Consider the following 12,331-nt stretch of genomic DNA (forward strand, 5'->3'; position numbering starts at 1 on the left):
TTACTTTCCTTAACAGTTTGGCATCATCTGCAAAGAAGCTCATGTAACACTGCACATCATCATCCATGTCATTTACATAAATAGCATACATTATTGAAGCCAATAAAGATCCTTGCGATACTCCACTGATCACCTCCTTCCAACCTAAATATTTTTCTCTGAACACTACTCTCATCTTTCTAGTAATCAGGAAGTCCTCCATCCATTTTAGTAGGTTCCCTTGTATCCCTCCTATATATTCAAGTTTTTTTTTATAATTTTTTGTGTGGTACTTTGTCAAAAGCTTTTGGTAAGTCCAGGAAGGTACAATCAGCTCATCCATTCCTTTCTTGCACTGTGTCTATTAATCTTGAGTAGAAACAAATTAAGTTTGTGGTACATGATCTTCCTTGTCTGAACACAAAAAATATATTCAAGAAGAAAAAAAATCAGAGAATGAGATGGAGTAGGAAATTAAAATTAGCTTATACCAATATGGGTGGATTAATCTCAAGATTAAACAAACTAAATGATTACCTATCAGAAGAAAAACTAGACATAATGGAAATTGTGGAGGCAAAAACTAAGGGGTCCACTAGTACCAACCAGTGTTGGACATGGATTATATAATCATTGGCTTAGAAAAAGATAGGAGAAGCTGGGTGGAGGAGTCATATACATATGTTACATATGGAGAGAACAGGTGGGGAGATGATCACAATAAGAGTTGAAGATAGTGACATGAAAAGCAGAAAGTTTGCAGTGATTTATGTGCCCCCTAAAAATGGTGTCTGGGTGAGATATTATTCTAAAATGTTAGATGATACAAGACTTTCATTAAACAAGATGCTGATGGATGGAAGTAACACAGTACTTAGGGGAGATTTTAATTGCAAAGAAATATGTTGGGAAGAGATGACAGTGAAAGGTGGAGAGGATCAATGGGGAAATGTATTACTCGACATGACTACAGAACATACAATGACACAATGGGTAAAAGAAAACACTAGATTTAGAAATAATGAAGAACCATCAAGACTAGATTTACTATTTACGATACATCAGAACCTGAAATAGTGGACAATATTAAATACAAGACACCAATTGCAAAGAATGACCATATACTACTTGAGTTAAATCTAAAGGAGGAAATATATATAAAGAGAAATGAGAAACAAAGAAAAAGGAAGACTGATGTATAGTCAAATGGACTTTGAGAAACTTAGGAATTATTTTTTAAGTGAGCTCAGAAAAATTCTACAAGAAACGCATGTGGAAGAAAAATGGATGATTCTGATGAGAATCTATAAAGAAGTAGATACATGTGTCCTATAGCAAAAACAGTACTGTCCATTAAATGCTGGTTTAATAGAAGGTGCAGTGAAGTGAAAGATAGAAGAGATAAAGCTTGGAAAAGATGAAGAAAAGACAAAAAACCTAGAAAGTGGCAAATATATATTAATCAAAGGAATGAATATGTAAAAATATGCAGGGAAGAAAAAAAAACTATGAAAAAGACATAATAGAAAAATGTAAGGATCAGCCAAAACTATTCGAAAGATATGTAAATGGTAAACTAAAAAACAAACAGGAAATGGTGAAACTATGCCAAGGGAATATGGAATACACAGAAGATACAGAAATGGCTGAAGTCATAAGCAAACACTTCAAGCTGGTTTTCACTAGAGAAAATGTACAATATCGGGATGAAGGGAGAGATGTGAAATCCCCCCACCCCTGCCCCCATGAGGGAAATAATAGTAATACGTAAAGAAATTATTAGCCTTGATGTCAGGAAATTGCACTCCCTGGATGGAATAGCAAACTGGATATTAAAGGAATGCAAAGTAGAACTGACAGACAAAATATGTAACATAATAAGTTCCTCACTCAAAGAAGGAAAAACACCAGAGGACTGGAAAAAAGCTGATATCGTACCAATTTACAAAGGAGGAAATAAGGAACACCCAACAAATTACAGACCAGTTTCCCTTACAAGCACGGTAGCCAAAATTTGTGAACAAGTTATAAAAAGTAGATGGATAAAACATCTGGAGGAGAACAATATACTAAATCAGAGACAATTTGGATTTAGACAGGGAAGACCATGTACCATATATATGATCTGTTTTTTCTCAAGACTAATACATATTATACAGGAAAGGGACAGATGGGCTGAGTATGATTTCCTAGATCTACAAAAAAACTTTTGATAAAGTCCCTCACAATAAATGATTAAGAAAACTGGAAACTATAGGAGAAATACACGGTAAACTACTAAAATGAATGGAGGACTTTTTGAGTGGAAGAAAAATGAGTGTAGTGCTCAGAGATAAGAGTTCTACTTGGGAAGAGGTAATTAGTGGAGTTCCACAAGGATTAGTATTGGCTCCAATTATGTTTGCTATTTATGTGAATGACATGGATGAGGGTGTGGAATGTTACATGAGCTTCTTTGCAGATGATGCAAAATTTTAAAGAAAGGGAGTACTGAAACAGACTGTGACTCACTGCAGAGAGATCTGAACAGGGTCTGGGAATGGAGTCAGAAGTGGGAAGTGAAATTCAACATTAAGAAATGTAGCATAATGGAATTCTGAAAAAGTAAAAAAAAAGGATATCAGGAAGATATAAAATTGGTGAAAAGGAAGTAAAGAAAGTGGGATCTGAAAAAGACCTGTAAATCATCACAAAGGATATGTTCCCTGATAAACATATAAATAAAAAATATTGGTGAAACAAACCTAAAACTTGTTAAAATCAATATAAGTGGCATTTACTCACTTGGATGAAGAAATGGTAAAGAAAATATTAGTCACACCGATAAGGCCAAAACTGGAGTGTGCAGCAACACTATGCCCAGTGCTAAAACGAATATAAGGAAGATTGAGAGGATCCAGAGAGCAACTACAAAGATGGGCCCAGCACTATCAAAACTGTCATATGAAGAAAGATTGTCAAAACTAGAATTACTGACTCTGGAACAAAGAGGAGAAAGAGGAGACTTGTTGACCATCTACATAATTATGAAAGATACAAAAGTTTTTGAAAGAGAAGACTTACTAACCTGGGATAAGAGAAACACAAAAGGAAATAGAAGGAAGCTCAAAAAGGACAGTTATAGAAGAGACCTGAAAAAGAACAGCTTTCTCCACAGAGTGGTGGATGTATGGAACATACTAGATGTAACAATAGTGTGTGTAAAAACAATACAAGAATTTAAGAGCAAATTAGATATGGTGAGATGCAGAGATGGGACACCATGAGTGTAGCTCCCCTTCCCATAAGATACTAGGTACATATAACTAAGTAAATATATCTGAACTCCTTTCCCACACTTCATGTCTCCATCCCACACAGTGCTGTCAGCACATTCAGCCCTTTACAATCTCCTCCCACCATCCACTCCCAAACAGTGAGTGCTAAAACTTTACAAGATTTAAGAGCAAACTGGATGCAGAAAGATATAAAAGTGGGTCACTATAGGCAGTGTTCTCTTTCCATAAAATACAACTAGGTAAATTCACACCAAGAAAGATCAAAACAATACCCAAATACCTATATCACACAAATACTCTCTTATCGTCCCCCACAACTACAAGACACCAGCCTCTGGAAGCACATCCATAATCATATTACACACTGCTCCATCAACAAACTGAAAGACAACACAGTGCTTCATGCCAGACCCCTTCATATCCATCCCTCTGCATTCACTTTTCCCCAAGAGGACATAGTCCAACTGGCCAGACTGCAGTGTGGCCACCATCCAGCCCTTCTAATCTACAAGAAAAGGCTGGATGATTGCAGATAACAGAGAAGGATGCAACATTTCACTCCATACTATACAATACATTATGGAAGACCTCATTGTACACAATCATGCATGCCAACAACACAATATACACTCTATAAGGGATTTGTGGCAAAACCCTCTTCCAATCATAGCATTCCTTACAGACAATCTAGGGAATGACAACAATAAAAACATTTCTCTAAATTATACACTAAGCATTTTCAGTAAAAGAGGTGCTGTGGCTTGCTGCACTGCTGTTGACCTGAGGAAAGGGCAGGGTTCAGGGATGACCCTTCATCCACAAGGAGCTATGATGACAGGGATAGGGGACATGGGCACAGGGTGGGTGTGTTCCTTGACTTTGCCTTCCCCTTCTAAAGAGGAAAGGGTTTTTTGGTTTATACATGTACATGCTAATGGAAAACTAGTGCAGATTTGTCTACTAACCGTTGGCTTAGGTTTAGTTAACTGATGAGGACCAGATGGTCTAGGAGATCTGACACTCTCTGTAGCACCTGATGATCCAAAAACATGGTTACTCACTGTTAACAGAAAAAATTGTCTTAAAGAAAAAAAAAAAAAAAATGGCAACACCAATTTTCTTGCCAATATCAACAATCTTTGGTTTTACCAAATGCATGCATTAATCAATCAGGGAACAATGATAGGGATGACATGAGGTGATCACATGATATGTATGTCATGGACAATTATTTTGCTGCCACATGTTTCTAAACACCATTAACATTCTCATCTCCACCCACAGATGCAATGCAGGCTGGCTCTAAGGTACCTCATATTTTGTCTTTACCTTTTGTACATATAGCTGACAATCAATGACTCTACCCATCCTTCTACTACCAGGCCACATATATACAATCTCAGACACAATCACACATACAACTAGCAACCAATGTTTCTCCCTAGAAATTTCTGGAAGGACCTAAGGACTGTTGAAGTAGGACTGTACAGGTAGTCGTCGACTTACAACCTATGCGACTTACGACTGATCGACTTTACGACCATGAGATAGTGCAATAATATTTAACATTGAATAGAGTAATAGAACTGCAATGTTATGCCTGGCAGCGCAGAACAATTATTCCGCACGTCGCGAGACGCGAGTACGATAGCTTTGGCAGGCTGTTGACACCATCAGCATCCCAGCCAGCTAAATATTCTTTCAATTTTTTTCTTTGAAGTAAAATGTTTCCTAATTTTGCATTGCATTTTGTATTTCTATATGTTTTGCAATTAACAAAATGTAACAATTAAACTTTTTTTTTTTTATGCCTAGGCTAGTTTGTTGTCGATAACAATATGTTCAGTACAGTACGTAAGCGAAAAGAATGTGTTTTGAAATAAAACAATTCTTAATTTTGCCTTGCATTTTTTATTTTTATATGTTTTGCAATTAATAAAATGTAACAGTAAAACTTTCTTTTGCCTAGTCTGTTATCGATAACAATATGTTCGGTTCAGCATTTTGTATTTTTATGTTTTGCGATTAATAGAATGTAACAGTAAACTTTGTTATGCCTAGTCTGTTGTCGATAACAATATTTTCGGTACAGTACGTAAACGAAATGAATGTGTTTTGAAATAAAAAAATTCCTAATTTTGTCTTACAATGATTTTAATGTAACCAGCAAAAAGTATTAGTAGGTCAAAGATGACAGGACTTTATTCAGTATGCATAGGCCTTGGCTATGTTTCCTAACAAAAATTATAAAAAAAAGTTAATGAATATTAAACAACGTAGCTCAAGGATAATGAGATTTTATTCAGTATGCATACATTTCCTAAAGAAAGTCTGATGGTAAAATAATATTAAAGTTAAAAAATACAGTATTAGATATCATAGGTTAAAGATGATAGGATTTTATTCAGTATGCTTAGGCCTATGCTACGTTTCCCAAAGAAAATCAGATAAAACTACAAAAAGGTTAAAAAATACTGTACAACATAGTTCAAAGATGCTAAGATTATTTCAATATGCTAACTATAATATACAATATATATATATATATTATATATTATATATATATACAGTAACAAAAATATTTAAAGGGTAATATATACTGTATATATATAAAGACCGACTTGCGTCCAGATCGACTTACGACCTGTCTGTCGGAACCGAACTCGGTCGTAAGTCGACGACTACCTGTAGTGGGGCTGCTACTTTGCAGCCAATGAAACATAAAACAATGAAAAATGGATTGATCTAATAGCCTTCAGTTCTGTTACAATTTCACAGAATTAATAGTTAACCCCTTCCCTATGATGATACAGTTCTTGTATTCTATTCAGGCTAATACTAGACAGTTTTATTTAATAAAGGGGAAGTCTTTGTACTGAATGGTGCTGAACCTTTGAGAATGACAACTGTATAACCTTTGTTTTGCTCCAGGGGGAAAAATAAAAAGCCAACTGTCTATTACCAGTTTTTCTAATAATGTGCAGTGCAAGGGAAAAATATGAGTTGTAGAAGAATGTTACTTAATGTACTTACCAAAGTTTGGGGGTGGTACAAATGGACCACTTTTCTGAAAAAAAATAAGAAAAAACATTCAATGGAAGGTCATTCTATAGCAACCTTCCTTAACTCCTTTCAAAGCACATTCAAGCCTCAATTTAAGTGGACCTCAATATAATGTATTTCAGATTTAAGGGAATATCTAAGAAATGAAATGTCTGAGAAGTATGGTAGGGGTTACAAGGCTGGATAGAGAAATGAGGAGGTGAGGAGAACAGCAGGAGTGGAAAGGGAGATGCAGATAGGGTTGATGAAAGAGTATTGGGATGGTTTGAACACCTGGAAAAAATGAGTGAAAAAAGATTAGTAAATGAGGTGTGGAAGTCAGAGGTGGAGGGAATGAACTTGAGGGGACCACCAAGGATGAGATGGATGGATGGAGTGAAGAAGACACTGAGCAAGAAAGGGAGAAGGCAGGAGATAGGGATGAGCGGAGAGTGGCTGTGTATAGATGATACTGTTATGCAAGGAAGGAAGGAGTAGGGGATGGGAGGGGGGGTAGAGGGTGCTCATGTGTGGATATTTTGAAGCAGCCCGAAGGGATTTGTCCCCATCTTCTCTTTTTCTGCATGAGTGGACAGAGGGGGACTCACTGATTATGTGAAGTGATCTTGCTGTGGATGTACTGTGTCTTGCTACAATGCTTCCAACCAAGGCCAGTGGGTGGGATACAGGGATGACCCATCATATATAAGGAGCTAAGACAAGAGGGAGGAAAGAGTGGTGGGTGGGAGAAGGTATGTGGCTCTGACTTGCCTACTTCCCTTATAAGACGGTGGGAGCAGGTATGTGGCTCTGACTTGGCTACCTCCCTTATAAGAAGGAAAAACCTCTTGCTACATATAGATTTAAGGGACTCCACATTTGAAAAGACTGCAGCTTGAAAGATTTGTCCAACAAGGTGGCAGAGTTAATTCTCATCATATCTAACATTTAGCAATAGTCACTATCTATCCCCCTGGTGCTATTTTGTTTATGATACAAGCCGTGGGCTTCGCCCTCACCGGCTTGGCTGCGCAAACAGCGGCCGTCTTTCCGCGCTCTAATCCCTCGTTTTCCCCTTCGGCCTCGGCCTCGGGGCGGAACCCCAACACGGGATCCTCAGCACGAAGAAGAATGCGAAGAAGAATGCGAAGAAGAACGCGAAGAACGTGAAGATGAACATGAAGTAGAATGCGAAGAACGCGAAGAAGAACGTGAGAAAGAAGAACGCGAGGAAGAAGAACGCGAAGAAGAATGCGAAGAACACGAAGAAAAATGCGAAGAACGCGAGGAAGAAGAAGAAGAACGCAAAGAAGAAGAACAAGAACAAGAAGAAGAAGAAGAACGAGAAGAAGAAGAACGTGAAGAAAAAGAGGAACGTGAAGAAGAAGAAGAAGAACGCAAAGAAGAAGAATACCACCTGACCCCGACTTACCCAAGCGCTTTTTCAAGAATATTTTTAGGACAAAGTGTCACCGTAATACCACCTGTCCCCGACGTCCACAGCGTTTTTTAGAAGAATATTTTTATTTAGACTTAGATTTCTCAACATTTTTCTCCATTCTGCCTGGTAAAGGGACTGTGGAAACCCTAACCTCATGCCAAAGGTCAATCAATCAATCAGCCATTTTGAGTCCTCTGCTGAACAATGGCCTCTCTCATAACATTCTAACAATGACTCAGTGGGTAAAGGAAAATACCAGATGCAGACACAATGAGAAACCATCAAGACTAGATTTAATACATCAGAACCTGAAATTGTGGACAGAATTGATTACAAAACTCCAATAGGAACGAGTAGTAGTAGTATCGTATGGCTTTCTTACACCTCCAACTTTGTATTTGCTAGCCAGTCTATGAATGTTTGATTTGCTTCATAGATAGTCTGGTAACCCCCTGGCACTGCTGTGATTGGGCAGTGCAGTACGAGATGGTCTGTATCTTGGGGCGAATTATGACAAGATGGGCACATTGGGGAGTCTTTGTAGTCCCAGCGATGCAGGTTAACGGCTGTTTTGCCTTGTTGTGATATCAGCCTGTTGGCTTGTGTCCATTCTCTTCTGGTTAGGTTGGAAAATCCAGGTAGTATTTCGGTTGGGTCTGTTACTAAGTTTCCCCCAGTGGGTAGTTTCCTTGTCCATTCTTCTTGCCAGGCTTCGTTTACTTTGAAATTTAGGAACGAGTGACCATGTACTAATAGAATTCGAACTAAAAGAGCAAATGGACTTAAGAAGAAATGAGAAACACAGAAAAGGAAGACTAATGTACAAAATGAATTTTGAGACGCTCAAAAAATTCTTTCAAAAGGCAAATTGGGATAACTTACTAAATAAACAAAGATGGAAGGGAAATGGAATATACTAAAAGAAATTTACAATGAGGGAGGCTAAAGATAAAAGAGACAAAGCTTGGAAAAGATAAAAAAAGAAAAAAAAAAGTAAATGGCAAATATATATCAAACTAAGAAATGATTACATAAAAATACACAGATATGAAAAGAGAAACTATGAAAGAGATATGATTAAAAAATGCAAGGAACAACTTAAACTATTTTACAGGTATGTAAATAGCAGACTGGGAGTGAGTATTAAGGGAGAGAGACTAGAGGCAGTGGATAGTTTTAGATACTTGGGTGTGAATGTGGCAGGAAAAGAGAGGATGAGGAAATGATTAATAAAAATATTAGTTACACTAATAAGACCAAAACTGGAGTACACAGCAACACCATGGACACCCAGTACTAAAAAAATATAAAGAAATTATTAGAAAGAATACACAGAGCAACAACAAAGGTGGCACCAACTCTCTCCAAATTAATATACGAACAAAGATTGTCTGAATTGGAACTTCCCACTCTGACACAAAGAAGAGAAAGAGATCTACTGACTATTTATAAAATCATGAAAGGAATGGAAATCCTTGATAGAGATGATTTATTGAAATGGGACAACGAAAAAACAAGAGGACATGAAAAGAAACTCAAAAAAGATAATTACAGAAGAGATCTGAAAAAGAATAGCTTCCCACAAAGAGTGGTGGATACCTGGAATAAATTAGATAAGGAAACAGTGTGTGCAAACACTATTCAAGATTTTAAGAAAAAACTTGATTCTGAAAGATACAAAGATGGGTCGCCACAAGCATAGCTCCCTTCCTGTATAATGCAACTAGGTAAATACAACTAGGCAAATACAACTGTGGCAATGTCTGCCATGTCACTCCTACAAACTCCTCTATCTCATCTCTTCACCTTCCTTCTGGTCTCATTGCATGCTTCCCATCTTGCTGCGTCCACTCAGTAACACAATCTCTCCATCGTCCATCATTCAGTTGTGCTAACTTACCTGACTAATGCCACTTCCTCTATTTTACAACCTCCACAATATATGTCACTCCAGTCAGCTCTCTCACTCAACTTGCAAAGCAAAAAGAGGCAAACAACATCCAATATAAAAAATCTAAAGAAAAGTTAATTATGTTTTAGTTACTGTGTAGATGTATCTGCTTCTACAAGTGAGAATGGAAACACAAACACACAAAAACAACCAATCAACCAATCAGTTGCCCCTGGTCTCTCTTGTAGAAGACTTGTGGTCTCTAAGAAACCAGCAACAACCTCTAGTCAGTACCATAAATCAATTAGAGAAGAAATACTGTGTTGTTGTCTGAGGCATAGTAGCATGAAGTGTTATTTGTTATTTGTCTTCTATGTGGTAATTGCATCTGGGGCAGTGTGAATCTGTGGCCAGACCTATTCTGTGTTGGTATTGTCTTCATGACAGATGATGTCCTGACCGCAGTCATAATAGTGTGACTCTTGTCTGGTCACACAAAAATAGGTAAATGTAATGCTCTCAACAATGTAGTGTTAAGTGGTATGTTCAGCAGTATTAAAGTGGTATAAATATGAATAGAGATGAGATTCTTACTAACAGTCAACATTAAAATTCCAACCTAGCTACATTAAAAGGAAAAATATAGACATAATGAGAAGGAAAGTTCCAGCGGATAAGGATTCTTAATTAATCAGGAGATTGCTGGTAAAGTAGTGAAATTCAATAGCGTATCAGATAGGATTGTAATTAGACCATGTAAAAGTTAATGTTTTTGTATTTACCTAGTTGTATTTTACGGGAAGAGAGCTATGCTCGTTGTGATCTGCTTTTATGTTTCAGCATCAAATTTATTCTTAAATTCTTGTATAGTTTTTGCACACACTGTTTCCTCATTTAATTTGTTCCAGATATCCACCACTCTGTATGGGAAACTATTCTTTTTCAGATCTCTTCTATAACTATCCTTTTTCAGTTTCTTTGCATGTCCTCTTGTTTTTCTTTTATCCCACTTTAATAAATCTTCTCTATCAAGAACTTCCATCCCTTTCATAATTCTGTAGATGGTTAGTAGATCTCCTCATTTCTTTGTCCTAGGGTTGGTAGTTCTAGTTCGGACGATCTTTGTTTCTATATCAATTTGGAGTGTTGGTGCAATCTTTGTCATTGCTCTTTGAATTCTTTGTAATTTCTTTATATTTTTTTAGTACTGGGCATTTTGGTCTTATCAATGTAACTAATATTTTCTTTACCATTTCTTCATCCAAATAATCAAAGGCCACTTTCATTGATCTTAGTAAATTGATGATTTATCTATTTTGTTGATATGTTTGTCTGGTGACATGTCTTTGCTGATGGTCCGGATGGAATTGCAAATTGGATACTGAAAGAATCCATAGAAGAATTAACAGATAAAATACACACTATAATCAAATGCTTGCTCAAAGAAGGAAAGGTACCACAAAACTGGAAAAATGCAAACATTGTACCAATATATAAAGGAGGAAACAAAGAAAATCCAACTAACTACAGACCGGTCTCCCTAACAAGCACAGTAGCTAAAATATGTGAAAAAGTTACAAAAGGAGATGGGTTAAACACCTGGAAGAAAAATCTATACTAAACCCAAACCAAATTGGATTTAAACAAGGAAGATCATGTACAACATACCTGATCTGCTTCTACTCGAGACTAATTGATATAATACAAGAGAGGGATGGATGGGCAGACTGTGCCTATCTAGACCTACAAAAGGCATTTGACAGAGTACCACACAAAAAATTAATAAGAAAATTAGAATCAATAGGTGGCATCACTGGTAAATTATTAGAATGGATGGAAGACTTCCTTACTGGGAGAAAAATGAGGGTAGTAATTAGAGACAAATACTCGAATTGGGAAGAAATTATAAGTGGTGTTCCACAAGGGTCGGTGCTGGCTCCAATCATATTTGCCATATACATAAATGACATGGATGAAGAAGTTGAATGTTATATGAATTTCTTCACAGATGACACAAAAATATCGAAGAAAGTAAGAACAGAAGAGGACTGTGATTCATTATAATCAGACCTGGACAAAATCTGGAAATGGACTCAAAAGTGGGAAGTGAACTTCAATATCAAGAAATGTAGCATAATGGAGTTTGAAAAAGTAAAAACAGAATTTCAAAAAATTATAAAATTGGTGAAGGAGAAATAAAAAAGTGCACTTGGAAAGGGACCTTGGAGTAATAATCAGCAAAGACATGACACCGGATAAACATATAAACAAAATAGTTGGAGAAACCTTCCACCTATTAAGGTCAATGAAAGTGGCATTTGATTACTTGGATGAAAAAATTATTTAAAAAATATTAGTCACATTGATTAGACCAAAACTGAAATACGCAGCGACACTATGGACACCCAGTACTAAAAAGAATATAAGGAAACTAGAAAGAATACAGAGAGCAACGACAAAGTTGGCACCAGCTCTTTCCAAATTAACCCCTTCCATACGGTGCCGCACACGTAGGCGTCATGAGGAGCAAGTGGATTCGCGACGCTGCCATATCGGCGTCTTGATTATATTTATTGTAGTCGCCCCTCCATAATGACATTCTTTCTAATTCTTTTGTAATCGCATTTTCTATGGTTATCAAAATTCACGGGTGAAGAGAGAACGATCGATATAAGCGGTGACTATATTTTATGATGCGAG

General features: G+C 36.8%; 1 protein-coding gene across 10 annotated transcripts in view; it reads right to left on the minus strand.

Annotated features, from left to right (window-relative positions):
- LOC143017865 (uncharacterized) overlaps nucleotides 1-12,331 on the minus strand; it is a 466,837-nt gene that overhangs the window by 222,391 nt on the left and 232,115 nt on the right. For 9 of the 10 annotated variants that reach the window (XM_076172851.1, XM_076172852.1, XM_076172856.1 and 6 more), the window contains 2 exons: nucleotides 6,291-6,324; nucleotides 4,223-4,317 (listed from right to left, as the gene is read on the minus strand). In XM_076172851.1, the coding sequence (XP_076028966.1) occupies nucleotides 4,223-4,317; nucleotides 6,291-6,324 (129 nt within the window). The remainder of the gene's footprint in view (nucleotides 1-4,222; nucleotides 4,318-6,290; nucleotides 6,325-12,331) is intronic. The other variant, XM_076172854.1, reaches the window with a different exon arrangement.

Source organism: Oratosquilla oratoria, chromosome 33 (assembly GCF_046742065.1).
Source record: "Oratosquilla oratoria isolate Oo_2021 chromosome 33, ASM4674206v1, whole genome shotgun sequence".
NCBI lineage: Eukaryota > Metazoa > Arthropoda > Malacostraca > Stomatopoda > Squillidae > Oratosquilla > Oratosquilla oratoria.